The 21,838-nt window shown below is 44.6% G+C and overlaps 1 protein-coding gene across 1 annotated transcript in view; it reads right to left on the bottom strand.

Moving 5' to 3' along the window:
• FCHSD2 (FCH and double SH3 domains 2) overlaps window positions 1-21,838 on the bottom strand; it is a 144,475-nt gene that overhangs the window by 65,492 nt on the left and 57,145 nt on the right. The window contains exons 3-5 of the mRNA XM_010133623.1: window positions 8,279-8,355; window positions 6,160-6,304; window positions 1,136-1,269 (exon numbers count right to left, since the gene is read on the bottom strand). Coding sequence (XP_010131925.1) covers window positions 1,136-1,269; window positions 6,160-6,304; window positions 8,279-8,355 — 356 coding nt within the window. The remainder of the gene's footprint in view (window positions 1-1,135; window positions 1,270-6,159; window positions 6,305-8,278; window positions 8,356-21,838) is intronic.

Genomic DNA, 21,838 nt, shown 5'->3' on the forward strand with positions numbered 1-21,838 from the left:
GCCAGGGGAGAGAGTTGGGGGTGTTGAGGCTGGAGCAGAGAAGGCTGCGGGGAGACCTTAGTGCGGCCTGTGAGTGCTTCCAGAGACCTCTGAGAAAGCTGGGGAGGGGCTTTGGATCAGGGGCTGTTGGCACAGGACAAGGGGTGATGGGTTCAAGTGGAAGAGGGAGATTGAGACCAGAGAGAAGGGAGAAATGTTTGATGCTGAAAGTGGGGAGATCCTGGCCCAGGTTTCTCCGAGAGGTGGGAGAAGCCCCATCGCTGGCCCCATGTGAGGTCAGGTTGTCCCTTGTGTCTCTGAGCAAGCTGCTCTGGTTGCAGATGTCCCTGCTCCCTGCAGGGGGTTGGACTGGGTGACTTTGAAAAGCCCATTCCAACCCAACCCAACCCAGCCTGTGATTCTATGAAGGGTACTCATGTACACACACGTATGTTTTTAAAAGCAGAATTGGTTTGATTTTCACATTCGAACTCATTAAAGAGAAATTAGAGAACTACTTTGGTAGCTATATGAAAAACAATGGTTTAAAAAGTACAAAAGAAAACCAAATCAGGTAAATATCTCTTTTAATTGGAATAACACTGCAGTATGAATCTGTTCCAAAACTCCAAAGCTCATGTTTTTGGTTTTCAGTTGTTCCAAACTGAAAACATGCGAGTGACTTGCTTTCCTGAAAGGAAGGAAATCAACCTCTTTAGGATATCAGGCAGCATAAAAACCCTATAGCCTCTAAAATTTATCTTCAAAAATGGGAAACACTGTTTACCCCCTCTCCTCTCCAAGTGAAGCGACACCAAATTTGAGATCTGTGGAGAGGAAAGAAGGAAGAAGCCTTTAATATCAAAGACTGCCAGCTCACATAGCAGCCTTTGGAAATGTCAAATTGAGTCAGCTGGTTCAACTTCCTTCCTGACGAAACCAGCCTAAATAAATCATCCTTTACTCTGAGGGGAGCAGTATGATGTAAATGGTTACCAAAATGTATATATGCAAAAATTAAAGAAAAAAACGGCAAAAGATCACTGAAAGCCATGATCTTTCTTCTAAATTAGTATCGAGTGTAAAAATTAATACAAGTACAATTCAACTTCATACATGTGCAATTATTTATACAGACACTACTTGAAAAACATACTTGGCCTCAATATCAGCTTTCTCCCGCACGGCTTGAGCCATCTGTTCAGTCTCAAAATACTTCTTTTTGCCTTTAGCTAAATCTTTTACTGTCTCTTGGAGCTCTGCTTGGATCCTCGTCAACTGGTCCACACACTGAAAAAAAGCATTTCAGAAACAAAATTCATGGGGTTTTTTTCTGCGTCCAAATAATACCCTCACCATCACTTTACTGCTCTCTACTACATTTTCTATGCAACAGTGTGGTTTCCAAGTCAATCCTGGTCAATTATTCATGCATCTCCTTTAAAGCTGATCAGAACATCAAACCAGCTTTACTCCTGCTGCTGTTTAACTCCCACAATTCAACGATAACTTGCAAATTAAACATAAAAGTTCAGAAAGCTTTAGATGAGGAAATTAGTTGAAATAATTGGAATACGACTGGGAAAAATCCAGAGGAGTGATACAAAAAATTGATTGATCTTTCTCCTCTACAATTTAAAACCTAAGACAAAAGCTACGATGTAAAACACAACTCAACAGCCACAAGAACAATTTGGTAAACATTATTTTAAGAGCTCCTTCTTCTTCAATTATTTCGAGAGCTTTCCAACAAATTGGGTTATATCAGAAATCAGTGTCACTCACAATGAAACTTGAGAGGCTCAAAAAGTACAGCAGCTAGTCGATGAGTGAAAAGAATTCCATACGACCCAACCAGGGTTACAAAATGCTTTTAATACTGTAAAATAATATTCAAAGGAATAGCAAAATAACTACTGTCCTGGTTTTGGCAGGGGGAGCGTTAATTTTTGTGTAGTAGCTGGTGTGGTGCTCTGTTGTGGATCTATGACCAAAACAGTGTTAACGACACAGGGTTCTTTAGCGATTCCTGAGCACTGCTCACACAGCAGCAAGGTCTTCTCGACTTCTCATGCTGCCCAATCAGTGGGAGAGCTGGGGGTGCAGGGAGTCACACCAATACCCAGAAATACTCCAGGATGGTGGAAGAGCAGCTGGAAACTGCCCAGGGAAAAGGACCTGGGGAGTTTGGTGACAGCAGCTGAAGAGGAGCCAGCAGTGTGCCCAGGTGGCCAAGAAGGCCAAACGGCATCAGGGTTTGCCCCAGCACTGGTGTGACCAGCAGGAGCAGGGCAGGGATCGTCCCCCTGGACTGCGAGCACTGGGGAGGCCACACCTCAACTCCTGAGTTCCATTTGGGCCCCTCACTGCAAGAAGGACCTTGAGGGGCTGGAACATGTCCAGAGAAGGTCAACAGAGCTGGAGCAGAGTCTGGTGCACGAGTGCGCTGAGGAGCGGCTGAGGGACCTGGGGGGGTTCATCCTGGAGCCAAGGAGGCTCTGGGGAGAACTTCTGGCTCTCACCAACTCCCTGACAGGAGGTTGGAGCAAGATGGGGGTTGGTCTCCCCAGGAACAAGCAACAGCATGAGAGGAAATGGCCTCAAGTTACTCCAGAGGAAGTTGAGGTTGTGAGGTGGACCCTGAGGAGGCATTTGTTGCCCGTTGGGGTTGTATAGGCATGTGCCAGGCTGCCCAGGGCAGTGGTGGAGTGCCCATGGCTGGAGGGGTTTGCCAGTGGTGTGGAGGTGGTGCTGAGGGACAGGGGTCAGTGGAGAACTGGCAGTGCTGGGGGAATGGCTGGACTCGATGATCTTAAGGGTCTTCTGCAATCAAAACAATTCTGTGATTCTGTGATGCTGGGACAGGACACAGTGGGCACAGCTTAGCCCGACTGACCAAAGGATTATCCCAGACCACACGACATCTCGGTCAGCAATATAAAGGCAGGGGAAGAAGAAGGAAGGTGGGGCACATCACCATCACGCCTAATGGAGCCCACATTTCTTGGAGATGGTTGCACATCTGCCTCTCAATGGGAAGGAGTGCATGAATTCTCTGTTTTGCTTTACCTGCTCTAACTGTCTTTATCTCAACTCCCATGTTTTCGCACTTTTACCCTTCCAATTCTCTCCCCCATCCTGTTGGAGGAGACTGAGCAAACGGGTGCGTGGGGCTGAGCTGATGACTTTGGTTAACCCAGCACAATTACTGAGATGTTCAGCAATTTTCCAAACATTCCATCACCTTCAAAAAGAATTTCTGGGAAAGGATCTGTGTTAAGTAGAAAGGATCCACTTAACAAGAGAAATGTGAATTATCTATGTCTAGAATTACACTAGTTCACTGCATTTCTATCTAATTGTAGCTATTACAGAGTAGGTGTGGTCAGTGAAGGCTCCAGGAGGTGCTCAAGCTCTCTTAAGGATACCAATTTGCCTTTAAATTTGCCTTCCTGTTCCACCAAACCTAGACCCAAGGTCTACCTTTTTTAACATCATTATCACAAACCTGAATTCTCCCATCCAAGGTGCCACACGTTGTCCTCTCACTGAAGACACCTCCCAAACACCTCAGGGATTTCACTATACTAATTATTAAAGCATGTAGCCTTCTTTACAAGCCTTGCAAGACTAATAAGGTGATGTTATCCAATGTAACATTAATTTCACAGTATTGAATTGTTTAAAATAACATCCAGCCACCTGCAAAAAAGAATCTTTCTTGTTTCAGTCAATAGAAACTGCTCATCTCACCACACAGTTCTGCTCTCACTAAAAATGGTGAACTCCCTTCTGGCACTAAAGTACATAAAACTTCACATAAATTCACACTAAACCCAGGATTTGATGTGTGCAGACCAAAAAAGCAACGGGCTGCATAAGGTAAGGATCATGATGGGTGGTCTGGGGAGTGGCAGAGGGCAGGAGTGGTTTTTTTGAAGACCTCTGAGGGTACGATAGAAAAATGAAAGGTAGAAAAATCTGTACATATTGAACAGCTGACAGAGACCTAAAATCATTTCAAAAGGACTGGAGGTTTGCTACATCGATTGGTATTTTGATCCCTGAAGTCTCCAGCTGGCATCAAAAAAGTTAAAGTATCTTAAAGCCCTGTTGTTAACACCATCGTTTTAAAAGCATAAAATAATCTTCCTTTTGCATCTCCGAAGAATAAAAAATTGCCAGGAGACTGGGCACCAATACAGGGGTTTGGGGATGAGTAGACAGAGAGTTTCAGAGAGCTAGCAGAGATGTTTTTTTCTCGTTTCACTGCCTCCACGCAGAGCAGTTTTACTCCATCTGCCCTTCGGTCTCCTGACACAGATCTGTGCGGACCTTCGCCGTGGTGGCCACATCATCTTGTCTGAAGAGACCTGACGAACGTCCACTGCAGCACTCTGCCTTATATTCCAAGGCCAACATCTGAAACCTCACATCACTTATGGGATGAGCTTACAAGGTCTCTGGGGAAAGATAATGGCAGGGGGTGGGCTGGTGCCCTCAAAACAGCCTTCTGGTCCGTGTCCAAGAGCCACTGAGTAAGGGCAAGGAATAAACTTTCTGAAGAGATCAGACACGGTCTACAGGAGACACATTTATTACCCCAGCTCTAGAGTCATGGTGTGATTAAACAATATTTTCCAGCAAATTAGGATGAGATTTTCTGATATTGTTCCAGTTCAGTGTGAAAATGTGCCGTAAAAATGAAGTTTCTCTATGCTACCAAGTCAAAGAAGTAAAAGTTTACAGAAACATCTGGAAAATAATGATACATCTTGTCAAGAGCAACTCAATACCCGCTGCAATTGTGGGAGTAGACGCTGTGTCTAACAGAAAGTTGATTTTAGATGAGCATTCCAGTGCAACAAGGATTTTAGTGCCTCTGATCTGCAGTTTTTAGAAATACTGCCTTGATAACTGTAGTAATTTCTTCTGCTAATTCCAAAGTGCAGGAAAAAGACACCTCTGTCATTTATATAAATTTAAAGAAGTGATCCCCACTTCTGCTGCTGCTTCATAAACACTCACTGGGTTTTTAAAACGTGTCTTACTGCCTCATGGAGACAGGTGGAACATCGCATTTTAACAGCGGGAAACTGTCCAGCAAAAAAGACATGGTCGTTTGGTGACAGTGGCTGAAGAGAAGCCAGCAGTGTGACCGAGTGGCCAAGAAGGCCAACGGCTTGTACCCGCATTGCTGTGGCCAGCAGAAGCAGGGCAGGGATCATCTCTCTGCACTGGGTACACTGAGGATGCTACACCTCAAATCCTGGGTTAAGTTTTGGCCCCTCACTCCTAGAAGGACCTTGAGGGGTTGAAGCGTGTCCAGAGAAGGGCAACGGAGCTGGTGCAGGGTCTGGAGCACAAGAGCACTGAGAAGCGGCTGAGGGACCTGAGGGTTGATCCTGGAGCAAAGGAGGCTCTGCGGAGACCTTGTGGCTCTCAACAACTCCCTGACAGGAAGTTGGAGCAATGAGGTGGGGGTTGGTCTCTGCTCCCCAGGAACAAGCACCAGGACGAGAGGAACCGTCCTGCAGTTGTGGCAGGGGAGGTTGAGGTTGTCCCTGAGGAGGCATTTGTTGCCCGTTGGGGTTGTGCAGGCGTGTGCCAGGCTGCCCAGGGCAGTGGTGGAGTGCCCATGGCTGGAGGGGTTTGCCAGCGGTGTGGAGGTGGTGCTGAGGGCCAGGGGTTAGTGGGGCCCTGGCAGGGCTGGGGAACGGGGGGACTGGAAGAGCTGGAAGGGCTTTTCCAACCCAAACAATTCTGTGATTTTATGTGGGACATTCTGTATTAAGTAGTGTGGCAGAGACCTCTTCAGAAATAAATGACTTTCAAATGCAAAAACCAATTAAATGAAAGTGGAGTTTACTGTTTTCCTTGAACTTTTCTTGTTTCTTTGCATGAAGGGATCAATTACAGCAGTTTTTGGAACACTCACCTGTGCTTCCTTTGCAGAAGGTGGCTGGACAAACTGGACTCTACACCTTGAAGGTTGCACAAGTCCTTCCTTCAGGTTTAAGATAAGGCTTTTCTTAAAATCAGACCTGATTCTACCAGAACCCACTTGCGGCTGTCACTGCAAAACCAATTCAATGTAGCTGCCACAGCAGGGTGTTTGACCACCACTTTTTTCTGAACAAAACTGACAAAAGTTTAAAGAACTTATTAAAGCGCAAATACCTTTTTCAACTGCTGCTCCTTAAAGCACCGGACGGTCCTGGCTGGTTCGGAAATTAAGTTTTTATAGTTCTCACAGATATTGAGTCGGGATTGGGCAACTTGCATGGTGCCTTCGAGAAGTGATTTCCAGACTGAGTACATGCTCCTAAAATAATGAAACAGAGATGGCTTGTGGGAAGGGAGGGAAGGAGCTCATAGAAAATAGGGGTTGGGTCCCATAACAGTAGTATAATTCTTCCAAGGACTGCATTTAAAGATCAAGATAAAGCACAACCCTTCGCATTGATCTAGCAATTTTTCCCACTTATAACAAAAATTTCAACTCAAGTTTTACCAAGTGTAAAAATTTCTCCTCTGTCCCTGTTTTGTGATTCAATTTTTTGGCAAACATCTCCAGTTGAACCTATTGCTCCTACAAAGCCCAGCAGCCAAAGGCAGCGCAGATGGTGACAAGTTTTTATGAGATCATGGATTTTGTAAATTTGGGCATCTTGCAATTGAGCCAGTAGTTACAGACTGGTCATCCACTTTGCCTTAGCTACTAGTAGTTCCTTCATCATGAGTAACAGGCCAAAGACAACAACTGTAGCTGTGCAGTGGGCTTTGCTGGGTCCCAGTAATTCACCACAAAAGCTCAGAAGTGCCCAAGTCAGAAAGAGAAGGTGGAGTAGGGAGAGCCAGGGAAGAGGGCAACAAGATCAAAGGAGACCTTATTGCAGCTTTCCCGTACTTAAAAGGGCCTCTGAGAAAGCTGGGGAGGGGCTTTGGATCAGGGGCTCTTGGGACAGGACAAGGGGTGATGGGTTCAAGTGGAAGAGGGAGATTGAGACCAGAGAGAGGGAAGCAATGTGTTGACACTGAGGGTGGTGAGACCCTGGCCCAGGTTTGCCCTGAGAGGTGGGAGAAGCCCCATCCCTGGCAGCATCCCAGGTCAGGTTGACCCTTGGGGCTCTGAGCAAGCTGCTCTAGTTGCAGATGTCCCTGCTCCCTGCAGGGGAGAGAGGGAAGCAATGTTTGACGCTGCGGGTGGGGAGACCCTGGTCCAGGTTTCCCCAAGAGGTGGCAGAAGGCCCATCCCTGGCCCCATGTCAGGTCGTGTTGGCCCTTGTGTCTGAGCAAGCTGCTCTAGTTGCAGATGTCCCTGCTCCCTGCAGGGCGTTGGACTAGATGGTCTTGAACACTCTCTTCAGTCCAGCCCATTCCATGATTCCATGATTCTATGATGTCCCCTGCAGTTGGCAGAAATGGAAGATCGCTGGAGCTTGCAGAACCCAAGTATGTGCTGATAGAGATGGAGGGGGCAGGTATTTGAAGGGGACCTCTAGGCACTGTGGTGTATCTGATGGTGTGAAAGTCTCCTGAGTGGGGAGCAAACTGCAGGTAGGAGGGGTCTAGGTGTTATGGGAGCATTTTATACATAGTTAAGACCCATAGTAGTTTACTTCTTCTTAGACACACAAGTGTTGTAAAGGTACTGAAATTCCAAAACACAAACCTATTGACCATTTCTACCTTGAAATTTCTGCTTGAAATAAGACTTGTGAGAACACATAAAAATAAAGTATCTTAAAGGTTTTCGAAGATGTTTAGGAGTTACTTTTCAAAGGTGGGGAGCTTTCGGCAATTGAGTAATTTCTGGTTACATGTTAAGATCCACCTTTCACATCAATGAAACGAAGTTTATAGAGAACAGTTTCTTGCTTCGCGTTCTCCTTGCTGTCAGGTATCACCTGCATGAATAGCCTCCTGCAAGAGCTTTATTGTTGTCTTCTCCTATGAAGAAATCCACACCTTTCTCACTCTAACTTTAACACTATTTACTAAAATATATCTTCAGACACAAGCACTAATACCCAGACCGGGTGCATGGTTACAGTTGTTTTCTGTCATGCTGCTTCGTTTTTCCAATCCTCCTAAATTATTCAAGTAATAAACATCTACTTAAGACTAATCTCAGAATTCTGAGGGGAAAACAAAACTTTGTTTGTATCTGGCAATGCTCTACAACAAAGAAAATAACTTTAACTACAGAAGAGCAGCATTTCATCATTAAGTGGAATAATTATACAAATTGAAATTATAAAGACAGCTATTTTGAGATATCGAACTGTTAAATTACCTGTAATCACTTCGTTCATCAGCTTTTACTCCAAGCCAGTCCTTCTTTAGGTATTGGCTGGCCAGCTTCTGGATGCTCTGGGAAAAGAAGGAAAAAAACATTAAGAGGTAACTAACATTTTTGCTCCTATATCAGACTGAAAATATTTCTGCAAGGAAATATCTGGTCATTTATGTGCCCAAACTGAACTTGGATCATTCCAGGGTACTCTGTTATCAGTGAACTGAAGCTCTGCCGCTTGCAGGATCAGGCCTTTGCTCAGAGGAGTAGATTAGAGATTGAAAAATGCAGTTCGTTTTTAATTATTAGTGTTCATTATGCTCTTTAGTCTCTGCATTTCGCTTTGCACGTTCATAGAAAATCAGTATTTTCATATTAAAGCTCAGAGAGCATCAAACTTTCATTTGTAAACAATACAGGAGAAGGAGAGTTGCTGCCGCGATGGTCCCTCCTTCGGCTCCGAACCTCCTTTAACAGAATATTATCACTTACAAGCAAACACATAGAATGGAAAAGAGGAAGGATTCTACCCCACTCACAGGGTCGGGGTTTAGGAACCCTCGTCTTCAAAAGAAGCAGCACTGCAGACGTGTTCTCCAGCTTTTGTATAAAAGTCTATTTAGTAAAAAAGTGGGAGATCTGGGTTGAAATTCGATCAATGTTAATTGTTGCTCAACAATCATTGATAGAAAACTTACGCTCCCTCATATTAAATACATTTCATCTTCAAGTCCAACTCCAACTGCTCTGAACAACCTGCTGAGCTGGGCACCGAGTTTTGGTGTTAATGACACCTCAAGCTGGGTTTACACTAGCAGTCCCTGTGAAGCCAGTTGCTGAGAGTGGTTATTTCCCGTTCTGAGCTTCCACCTTCCCTGATTTCCATTGCACTTTTTGCTCAGTTAAGGGCCATTTTCAAATTGCACATCAATGTTTCACTGTAGAACAAGAAATACCTGAACATACCTGTCCACATATAGAGTCAGCAAGTCTTTTCATGGGTAAAGTTACGCCTGTCACTATAAATTCTTGCATTTCCACTGCAGTTTCTTCCACTGTTTTTCAAAGATGCACTATGTAGCTGTTAAAAACCCCAGATAAAAGGAAAAAAAAATAACATTTCCTTTATCTTGGCATAGCAATTTGTGATGAGATTTGGAGCTTTATCAGGTACCCCCACCTGGTGCTACTCTCATGCTTCAATCCCTTCTGTATTAGACCCCACCTTCAAGATCTGCCCCAAAATGAAACCCTGCCCCTCTCGGGGCAATCTGAGAGGTGGCAGAAGCCCCATCTGTGGCCCCATGTCAGGTCAGGTTGGCCCTTGGGGCTTTGAGCAAGCTGCTGTAATTGCAGATGTCCCTGCAGGGGGTTGGACTGGATGACCTTTGAAGGTCCCTTCAACCCAAACTCGCCTGTGACTCTAAGATGCTGAACAAACGTTCAAGGAACACAAACCACAAAAAAAGCTCTCTGGCAGTTGAGGACAAGCTATGCCAAAGTTAATGACATCAAAAAGTCACAACGGGTATAAATAAAGCCCGTTTTGCACACAGAAACCCTATTCCTGATGTCAGCAGGTTGGCCCTTGGGGCTTTGAGCAAGCTGCTGTAATTGCAGATGTCCCTGCAGGGGGTTGGACTGGATGACCTTTGAAGGTCCCTTCAACCCAAACTCGCCTGTGACTCTAAGATGCTGAACAAACGTTCAAGGAACACAAACCACAAAAAAAGCTCTCTGGCAGTTGAGGACAAGCTATGCCAAAGTTAATGACATCAAAAAGTCACAACGGGTATAAATAAAGCCCGTTTTGCACACAGAAACCCTATTCCTGATGTCAGCAAATCAACTATAAAAGGACAAATGAGCATTTATTTCTGAACTGATCAAGCTTGCCCTCAAAACCAATGGAACATGGAAGAGAATTAGTCCAGTGCAGGAGGTTTATTTTCTTAACCTCTAGGCTGAATGTAACTTTTTCGTATGAGATCCTCCTTGTTCTGTTCTCAATAATGCTGCTTCTTTTGCTGCGCTGGAACAAAGAAAACCCTTGTTGGGCTCAAGCAGGGAAGTTGACTGATTGTTTAACCTTTGGCATGGCCTGATGTGTGGCTTGTGAGCCCCATATCCTGTTGTGTTGGGCACCTCCACGTGTCTTCAGAACCTGTGATAACTGAAGAAACTCTAAAACTATTTTTAATATAAATATGGAGAACTGTAGTTCACCAAAACTACAATAATAGTCCAGAACCTTTAGGTTGGGAATCAAGAGACAGGTTTTAATTTAATTTTGCAGCTCTGTTCTAAGGTGAGTATCACTGAACTTGAAAAAAAAGTTCAGTTAATTATTACTGCATGGTAATAACAATTGATTTATTTAAAAGCACAATATTTTTAATCAACAATTATTGACATGAAAGATCCCCTGCAAGCATTGGGCAGCCTCTGCCCACCCTTTGTCGAAGGAAATGTCCTTGGTGACTCCGTTTCTGTGTGTTATTACCCCATTAAGCAGGATTTGAAAAGAGCAGATGATATATAAAGTGCACACAGAGCCGCTGCCACATAACCCCCATTTTAACTCATCTGAAGAGGACACATTTCCTTCCTCCAGGTATTGGTTTTCCCAACAAAAGGTGTTGATGCTATAAACACATTATTCTCACTCAATTGTGGGTACGGATTTGTTTGCAAATCTGCCTCACAGATGGGTGGATGGGACATAAAATTGTGCCAATCAATCACCCAAGGAGTGAACAGCTAGAAATGAAACTCTGCCGAACAGGAGGCCCATGAAAAATTGGCACAGACTCGTGTACGCTCAAATTCCTATTTCCCTGTGCTGAGAATCCTGCCTGGTGTTCCCAGACCCTGCCTCAAGTTCTGCTTACTGGTATTTTCTAATAAGGCCAGTTGTGAGAGATGTTGGGGTAGGGGAAAAGAAAAAAACCCAGCGTATTTGCTATAATCCAAACAGAAAGTAATTACCAACAGAAAAGGAGAAAGAAAGATGTCCCAAATTAAAAGATCACGGTGAGAAAAGGATGTGGCTTTTAAAAAGACATATTAAAAATGCTTTCTTTTTAATAATCGAGAGGGCCCCAGAACCTCTTAGTTTTAGCTGATCTAACACCAAGTTTTGGAAATCTCTCTCAACCAGACCAGTTTAGGGCTCTTTTTCACCGAGAGAGTTGCAGTATCTTGCATCGTTTTGATAATTTCTATCGAAGCTGAATCCATCAACCAACCTCTTTGAACTTTCATTTCTACAAATACATCTACACTCCACTGTCATTGTCACTTTAGAAAGGAACCTTGAGTGGAGAAGGAGCAACACCATCCTCTGAGAAATCTCCAATATTGAGCGAACCAAGAAATGGGCTGTAAGCAAATGGCCCAAATAATCCTTGTAAGAGGGAACAAGGACATGTATGGGAGAAACAGCCTGTCCAGAACGTAAGGTCTGAAGCACCACACTGAAGCTGAGGCCACCAGATGAGAAAGACCCAGGGACAGCAGCCTGCACTTGAAAAGCTTCCTCCAACCATGATGTGAGCAGCAGTGGCGGGATCCTGAAACAGCAATGACAGAGGAGATGCCAAGGAGAATTAAAGCGACATAAAAAGGGAGAGCAACCACCTGCAGGCAGGTCTGAGCTGGGAAGATGATGGCCTGGATGTTTAATATTTGTTAGTTAAGACATGATGCTAAAACACCACTTTTTTAGTTTGAAGAGCAACTTTTCCAAGCACGAAGTGACAAAAAAAAGCTTCTTTTTTCTTTTCCCCATGAGGAGCAATTTGCTTGTTGGGTCCTCAAGATCACTCCCTTTGCACCATGTGCCGCGGCAGCAGCTTTCTGACACGTTTTGTTTCCTAAATGGCATTATTTTGTCTGCTAAGTACTCTCCTGGCAGGCAAACGCTCCTCAAGGGAGAGGTTTTTAGCATCTCTCTCACTACGTGACTTCTCTGTGAGGAGGGAGGTTACTCCCAGTTCCACTTCACAGATGTTTGGAAGCCGGTTGTACCATCGACACCCGCAAACTGAGGCTCTCCAATAGCAGCAAGGAAAAATAATGGGTTTATTATAGATAAATTCTTATTATCAGGCCCATCCAATGGTTATACACATAAGACCTCTGTTTTGATTAATTTTTAAATGAAATTAAAAGTTCAGCAATATTGGACCATTTTTATTATTATTACTGTGAGTTGTAATAAGTTGTAAGAGGGAAAATTTTATTTTATTTTTGTACTTCTAGGTCCTCAAAAATAAAATTGAGAGTTACATTAAGACTTTGTTCCTGTTGCAAAAGCCGCAGTTGATACGAGATACTTTTAAAACCACTTTTTTTGTGGTAGGAGTCTGTCTCACTGACACAGCAAGATACTTAGTGCCAAAAACGCCGTCGACAGCTTTATCAATCAGACAGATGTTTTTGTTCACAAGCTTGAAAAGTAACTTGAAACACATTTTATGCTGTTGCCAATCTCTTGAAAACATTTGGACAGGGAGAAGGGAACGCGTGGGAGTGGAAAACACGCCGCAGTCTGCGTGGTGCGAGGAGGATTCCAGCTCCTGGATGCAGTTCAGTCTCAATATTAAATTCCAGGAGAGTTATGAAGTGTTCACAGCCATTGTAAGGCTGGTTATCTGCTGGGACGCTGCACCTCCAATTGTGCCACTTCTCCTCCCTGGACATGGGGAATCCCTCCCTACCATGATGATTCCATTGCCAGAGAGTACAGAGTTTCACTCTATCATTTTCCATTTCTTTCCAAGCTCCTTCGTTTCTCACTTGTTTGGATATTTGAGGCATGACACAAAAGGAAAACAAAGGAGAAAGCTGCAAAATTAATTTACAGCAGTTAAATATCACCTCGGGCAATGCTGCAAGCAAAGGAAATGTCCAATCTCTTCTCCTTCATGGGTTTTGTTTGTTAAGTTAAAACCTCTACTTCACTGAAAGTGTGTCAATTCTTTTCAAAACATCTTGCTCCAGGAATTTAGCGTTATTTGCTATATTCAATTCTTAAAAAGGATAAAAGCCAATAAAATGTACCCTCAAGTACTGCTTATTCCACTGGCAGAAGGAGCATCTGTGAGATGCTACAGGAAGGCAAGGCAAGAGGCCATTGACACAACAGTGCCCCAGGTTTGAGAAGGAGTGATCCTACACCATTAAAAACCATTCCGGAAAGATTGCAGAGTCTTATCTGAACTTCAAATCATTTTTATTCTAATGTCCCTAATATCACACACTGCAATTAGCAGCGTGTTATAAGCTAAACCAGAAAATTACACCAGTCTTTTTAATGCTTTAGAGTGAATGATTTAGAGCTGAGCCTGGAGCAAAGGAGGCTCCGGGGAGACCTTCTGGCTCTCAACAACTCCCTGACAGGAGGTTGGAGCAATGAGGGGAGGGGGATCGGTCTCTTCTCCCCGGGAACAAGCACCAGGACAAGAGGAACCGTCCTCCAGTTGTTGCAGGGGAGGTTGAGGTTGTCCCTGAGGAGGCATTTGTTGCCCGTTGGGGTTGTGCAGGCGTGTGCCAGGCTGCCCAGGGCAGTGGTGGAGTGCCCATGGCTGGAGGGGTTTGCCAGCGGTGTGGAGGTGGTGCTGGTGGGTTAGTGGGGCCTTGGCAGTGCTGGGGAATGGGTGGAGCTGAAAGGGCTTTTCCAACCCAAATGATTTGGTGATTCTGTGAACATGTGCCTCTTCACTCAAACCTACATTTTTCTCTCTCTCCACTTGGTCCAAATCTTCCTTGAAATGTAGCAGCCAACACTGGAAGGACTGTACACTGATTTTTTTCAAGCTGATTTTGAACTTCAGTGCTGTTGGCAGATTCGTCTGCTGCCCATCCCAAGTCAGCATCAGCCAATTTACTCAGCACACACCCTCCTCCCTCCCCCCAGCTATGAATGGTAACACTGACTACCACTGGATTAAGGACAGGCCCTAAAAACCTCATTCATTTACCAAAGAATTATCTGATATCAAAATGATTTTCCAAATGTTTTCCATGATGGTTTTGTCACTTTATCCAGGCCACACTTCTGATTTATTCATCAAAATATCCTCTAACTTATTATGTACCTGATTTTACATCACCCCGAGATAGAACTATAACCTAGGGACTAAGGGGGGCCAATTTACCCACAGTGCTCTACCGCACTTGGAAGAAAATCAATGCTGGCGGTTGCTTTATCAGCCCATCTCCATCATTCAGAGTATCGTGACAGATAGGTTCAACAAATTTTAAGTAACAAAACCACGTTACTAAGCTTCAGAAAGTTTGTTTTTTCTCTAAGTCTTCTTGCCTTCAGCTTCCAGATTTTAATCAGTCAAAAAAATAACTGCTGTCTTCATAGTGTGGCAGCACATCTGTAAGTCAACTGCAGACTCTTCCAGCTCTCAGGAAGTTACAAACTACAATAAAACCCGTTATAACCACCAAATCTTCACTTTCAAAATTACGTATTTTAAATTCTCAACTAGAGTTATGTCGCCATTCACAAACACTCCAGGTTATTTTTAAGGCCTTTTGCTAAATTACTCCTAAAAATTGTCTGCATGGATGCAGAACTCTCTCATGGCATGGTCGAGTGAGTATTTCACCATGTTTCCTCTCCCGAATCCACTGCAGGGCTGCCCAGCTGAGAACCAACTTCAAGTTTAAGGACTCTCTTCTTGCAGACACAACTTTCACCTCCACAACCTATGAGGAGGTGCCACGCACCATGCAAACGGACATCTCCAAGACACTCACAGAAGGGAGCTAAGCAATATTACCCCCAGTCTTGGAGTAGAAAACGTACGAAACTGCTGATTTGGGGACTTTTATTTTTAGACTTCAAAATATAAGTAGCTTGTGTTTAGACTCCTCCCTCTCCTTGCAGTAACACTTTCGAGATGGTGAAGTCCTGTGCAGTGGTACTGAACGGGGTGCTGTTGCTTTACAGAGCTCCTTATGAAGTTTCTATTCTCCATCGTACTGCACTAGACAACACTATTTTTAGTTGAGTTCATTTTACACTTTTAGGTAAACTTTTAACCACTTTGGGCCTTACTTGCAGCAAATCTACACATTAAGGAAAAAGCCTCTGAAATCTATTTATTATGCAGTGAACATTCATCATAGAGAATGAGCGATGAGTTTTTGTTAGATGGATGTACTTTCTATCAGCAAGCATTAGGACTTGCTTCCGCTGCCACACTGCAGCTGAAAGGTCTGCAGAACACTCTCTCTGTAGATGGAAGACACTTACATTCAGACCCCACAAAGCAGAGGTAGGAGCACCATGATTTAACTAACCTCTGACAGAGAGGAAGAGTGTGGTTTCTACCAAACCCTCCTTAAAATCACAGAAGGGTTTGGGCTGAAGGGACCTCTCAAGGTCATCTAGTCCAACCCCCCCTGCAGGGACATCTGCAACTAGAGCAGCTTGCTCAGAGACACAAGGGCCAACCTGACCTGACATGGGGCCAGCAATGGGGCTTCTGCCTCCTCTTGGGGAAACCTAGGCCAGGGTCTCACCACCCTCAGCATCAAACATCTCTCCCTTCTCTCTGGTCTCAATCTCCCTCTTCCACCTGAACCCATCACCCCTTGTCCTGGCCCAACAGACCCTGATCCAAAGCCCCTCCCCAGCTTTCTCAGAGGCCCCTGGCAGCACTCACAGGCCGCACTAAGGTCTCCCCGCAGCCTTCTCTGCTCCAGCCTCAACACCCCCAACTCTCTCCCCTGGCCTCCCAGCAGAGGGCTTCCACCCTGCCAGCATTGCTGGGGCCTCCTGTGGCCCCGCTCCAGCAGCTCCCTGGCTCTGCTGTGCTGAGGAGCCCAGAGCTGGACCCGGCACTGCAGGGGGGTCTCCCCAGAGCAGAGCAGAGCGCAGCAGAGGGGCAGCATCCCCTCCCTCCACCTGCTGCCCACGCTGCTGGGGATAAGCCCAGCACACGGGGGGCTTCTGGGCCGCAGGCACATGTCACTGGCTCCTGTCCAGCTTTTCTGCCCCAGCACCCCCAAGTCCTGCTCCTGGGGGCTGCTCTCCAGCCCTTCATCCCCAGCCTGGGCTGACACTGGTGGTTGCCCTGACCCAGGGACAGGACCTGGCCCTTGGCCTTGTTGAACCTCATGAGGTTCACATGGCCACACTTCTCCAGCTTGTCCAAGTGCCTCTGGAAGGATCCTGTCCCTCAGGCATGTCCACTGCACCACTCAGCTTGGTGTCATTCTGAACCAGTGTTTGGGAGGAACACGTTAAGATGCCAGCAGAGAAGAGCTACCAGCTATGCTGCTCACAGCCAACCTCAGCAGCCTGCTCCAACTCCTGCTCCAACTCAACACTATTCGAATTATTCATGATCTTCTCAAGGGTCCAGAATAGTTGGGAATCAAGAGGGCACAAAACATCATTTGTAAAGAGTCCCCCACTCTAAGTTTAGAGGTATAGACCATGTAAAACTGGTATTAAAAGACTGAAGAGAACAAAGTTACAGGTAAACATCCGGTTTTCTCCAGTTACGGGTCTGACTCAGAGTGTTAATTCAAAGTGAGTTTCTCAACATCTTCACCAATGCAAAAAATAATCTAAACACCATGTCTAAAAGTTATAGTGAAAAAGCAGACACACAGAAGAGGAACTCCTTTTGCTCTTATTGGACCCACCAGTCTCCCTGGCCCTCTGCAATACAAATGCCACATCCTTCCTCTGTCTCAAATATGCTATTTATACAAGCCTTATCTGAGCTGACAGGTGGAGGTATTTCTCTTCTCTGCACAACTTGCCTTTTGAACTGCTGAGAAATATTTGCAACAGGCACAACACCAACTCTACAGACTCCAGAAATGCCGATCACCTCCTTCCCCCACCCAAGTGGAAGGTCCATGTTGGTGGAAAGAAAAACAGACAAGCAAAGCAACAACTAGGACCCAAAAGAAAAAGCAACAGCTTCTCAAATCCTCACCTTCCCCATAAGTATCTCCTCTAGTTCTGTTTTTGCTGAGTGTGGCCATAACCTGGTGTTTCCCATTTGTATAACGTGAGAGGATTTAGTGTAGCTTTAAATTTCAAATTTCCTGGAATTCGGATCTTGGGTGGCTGACGAAACATGGCAACAATTTCATCTTCTCCAGCTTTTTTAGCTGGAGAATGATGTGATAACAATTCCTCCACAAAACAGGAGCTGGACAGGCTCTTGTAGGCAAAGACTGAACTTGGGATTAAAAAATGTGTATTCCTAATCAAATAGGAAACGCCTTTTTTACACCCCAAAAAAAGAAAAATAAAGTATGTCATTATTATCTAACCAAACTTTTGGAGGAGACTGGTCAAGTGACGTCACCAGCTGAACCTGACCTGGTTTGCAAAGGAACCTGAAAATCAAAACTTCTGCTTTCAAAATGGAAAGTGACTTAATGGTTGATTCAATTCTGTAGCAATTTTCTGGGAGCTGAAAGGATGCCAAATTCGAAAAATTAAGCAAGAGAATAGAATTGTACAAGAATGGACACTGGGGCATGGGACAGGAGACTAAAAACATGGCATGTAAGTCATTGTAGAATATAACATTACAGAATATAAGTATTGTTTTACATAATTACATTAAAGTGTAGAAAGATATGAAAAGAAAGTGTAAACCGAACAGACAGGCTGAAAATGATCTGAAAATATGATGACAAAATTACGTACTAGATCGGTCATCCACAAAGACAGATTAAGTGACAATGAAAAGAGACTCTACATAGTTAGAGACTATTAAAAAAGGGGATTTTAAGAACTCTTGAAAAGCATCAAGTATGTTAACTGAGGAAGTTCAGTTAAGGAAAATCCCACAGTCCAACTGTACTTGATCACAAGGTTATTAAAACACATGTGGCTGAATTTTCACATGGTGGAATACAGCGTTTCGGGAAAGATTCAAATAAGTGAGAAGTTCAAATGAAAATCAGTTTTAAAAGCTGGAGAGCACTGTATCACAGACAGAGGAAAATAAAATTATAACCGCAGTCACTGTTTGAGACTCAATAAAATGAGGAATTACAAACTAAGCGTAAGAACCTTCCCTAAATGAAACACATTAATTTTCAGTTTATTTAAAGCAAACAGATGTATTTGGAAAGAGCGTATGATTAAGAACTAAGAACTAACGAGAAGGATAAAAAATGTCCATCACCTCAATGATGATCACAGAGGATGCTCCATTGTTACAGAACCATGGAGTCGTTTGGCCGGAAAGGTTCTTTCAGCTCCTTGAGTCCCCCCGTTCCCCCAGCACTGCCAGGGCCCCATTAACCCCTGGCCCTCAGCACCACCTCCACACCGCTGGCAAACCCCTCCAGCCATGGGCACTCCACCACTGCCCTGGGCAGCCTGGCACACGCCTGCACAACCCCAACGGGCAACAAATGCCTCCTCAGGGACAACCTCAACCTCCCCTTCATCTTGTCCTGGTGCTTGTTCCTGGGGAGAAGAGACCAACCCCCACCTCATTGCTCCAACCTCCTGTCAGGGAGTTGTTGAGAGCCAGAAGGTCTCCCCAGAGCCTCCTTTGCTCCAGGATCAACCCCCCCAGGTTCCTCAGCTGCTCCTCATAAGACTCATAAGTGTTGCAGATGAATTCCGGATGCTTTGGCCAAAGGTGACGTTTCAAAGAGGAATAGGCAAGTTGGGCTTATTTATTAGTTGGGAGGCAGGAATATAGACTTGGCATCTCTCATCCTACCTTGAGTTAGTCTGGTGTAAGGTTATCACATTCATTGAAACACCCCGTGTTCACACAAACCAGCACATCGTGTAACCCTAACATATTTCCCTGCTTTAAGGTTACCATGAGTTAGTTCCAAAAGCAGGGAAACACTAGAAAAGCTAAAAAGATGGAAAGTAGGAAGCGGGGAGTGAAGCAGAGTGGCCAGTGACCTCTCCATCCTGTTTCAGAGACAGACTGCTACTGAAAATGGTATTTCCTAGAATCACTGAGTGCTCTGGGTTAGCTGGCCACAGAGCCAGGATCGTAAAACCATGGTTCTCTCGCTGTCTTTGCGTTTACACTTATTTCTATTCTGTGGGAACTTGTTAATTAAAGGTTCACGATTACAAAGCCCTGACACAGCTCCATGGTTTCTACAGCACAAAGCTCAGGTTTTTCCCACCCTGAAACAGCTGGCAGACAACTCTTACATTTGTTGAGCTTCCCATTGTATCTATCGATCAGTTTTTAACAACCAAAGTGTTACTATTTGGAAATCTATCACACTACAGCACGAAAATTAATTTTGCATTTGTTAATTAGCTTCCAAGCTCGTTATAGCTTCAGAATATGGAACTTGCAATTAGGATATCTTTTATATTCAAATTTTATAAGGCAGGCTTTGGCATTAGTTCAAATGTGGGGGGAAACACAACAATCTGCCTGAAAACACAATGCCGTATTTTTAATTAATTTGTTGTATTTGGGGATATTTTGGTATTTCTGGCAGAGTTTCCATGAACAGCCTTCGCTCTGGAAATCACTCTCATCACTATTCAGACTTCACAGTTTGCTTGGTGGGGTTTTTTACCAGTATTTCTTGTTCATTCTGTTCCAAGGATTCTTTTAAAACAGTAAATTCTGGAAGTCGACTTTTAGAACTGCTGAAACTTCACGGCCTCTAAGACTAGATGATGATGATGACAATGATGATAAAGATTGGGCACAGCCAGTCTGTTTCCACAGATATATTTATAACTTCATGATGTTTGGGTCGAATTGAGCAAAGCACCTTTTCCTCAAGCAGCTCAGAAAACACCTAGTTGCACAGATGGTATGTCATCTAATTTTACTTTCATGTGTTGCCAGTGTTACTGGAACCCCCATCCTGCCTTGACCTCCCCGCAACCACCACAAATGATATGACCAATTAACACAGTTTTCTCCAAGAAGTGTGGATTTGCTGTAAGTGTGCTTGATGCCCAGATCCCTCTGAGATTGTCGGAATATTTCACATGTTCTTGTTGGACAAGAATATCCCAATGAGGACAAATTACAATGTTTAATATGAAACATAGACCTTAAATATAAATACTTAATGTATGTGATTGTGGCCAGCAGCATCAAAAGAGGGGATCTTGCCCCTCTGCCCTGCTCTGGGGAGACCCCCCTGCAGTGCTGGGTCCAGCTCTGGGCTCCTCAGCACAGCAGAGCCAGGGAGCTGCTGGAGCGGGGCCACAGGAGGCCCCAGCAATGCTGGCAGGGTGGAAGCCCTCTGCTGGGAGGCCAGGGGAGAGAGTTGGGGGTGTTGAGGCTGGAGCAGAGAAGGCTGCGGGGAGACCTTAGTGCGGCCTGTGAGTGCTTCCAGGGGCCTCTGAGAAAGCTGGGGAGGGGCTTTGGATCAGGGTCTGTTGGGACAGGACAAGGGGTGATGGGTTCAAGTGGAAGAGGAAGATTGAGACCAGAGAGAAGGGAGAAATGTTTGATGCTGCAGGTGGGGAGACCCCAGCCCAGGTTTCCCCAAGAGGAGGCAGAAGCCCCATCGCTGGCCCCATGTGAGGTCAGGTTGGCCCTTGTGTCTCTGAGCAAGCTGCTCTAGTTGCAGATTCCCTGCTACCTGCAGGGGGTTGGACTGGATGAGCTTTAATGGCCCCTTCCAACCCAAAAAATTCTCTGATAAACTCTGATGACGTCAGGAGGCACAAGGTCAAACTCTCCCAATTCAGCAGTCAACCAACCACCATTTCTTTCCCAGTCTTGCTCGGTAGCATCTTCCCTTCCTCTGCCCCCTCCAGCTTTTTTTCTTCTTACTAAAACAACAGTCAAAGAGAAGTTTCCCACTACTTGTCTAGTTATGCACAGAGCAGTAAAATAATTAACTCCAGTGTCAACACTGTAACAAGCTGCTTCAGCCAGTAAATTTCATCTCTAGCCTGATAGTTTGGGTTTGTTTCGAATAAATAATCGTGTACTCAAAGTACTCATGAATTTCAAGTGTAGAAGACAAAGAGACATAAAACTGCACATTTCTGAAAATAAATGAAGATGATTCACCATGGCTGCTCCACTCTTTCAGCTGAACAAACACCCCGATTGTTCTCTGGAAAGCAGAAGCAAAGCAGCTTCCTCACATCTGCAAATAAGTTTTGGCATCATGATCATTACAGAAAACAAAGGTTTGGGCTTCCCAAGAAAAACAGCTGGACTAAACCACCAGCTTAAGCAGGAGATAAGTGAGTCCAGTTGTATCTAACGCTACTTTCAACATCTGAGGTCAGCAGACACCTAAGTGACTTTCTGCTTGTTAGTGAAGTTTGAAGATAGACCCACAAAAAGGGACTGACAAACTGTTTCTCTAATTTTAGTGGAGGTGATGTGTTGTGGTGGAGGAAAGGGGAAATAAATGCTGTCTGGGTGAGGGGAATGCCATCAAAGTGGGTTTTCGGAAGAATTCACATGTAAGGACATAAAAGGTGATGTGATGATGTCCTACAGGGAAATACAGAAGAAACGAAGAAGCTTGAGAAATATAATTTCAGGAGAAATGTGCCCAAAGATGTTTTTTTCTAGTCTCACGACTGATCAA

This window comes from Buceros rhinoceros, unplaced genomic scaffold (assembly GCF_000710305.1).
Source record: "Buceros rhinoceros silvestris isolate BGI_N320 unplaced genomic scaffold, ASM71030v1 scaffold473, whole genome shotgun sequence".
Taxonomy (NCBI): domain Eukaryota; kingdom Metazoa; phylum Chordata; class Aves; order Bucerotiformes; family Bucerotidae; genus Buceros; species Buceros rhinoceros.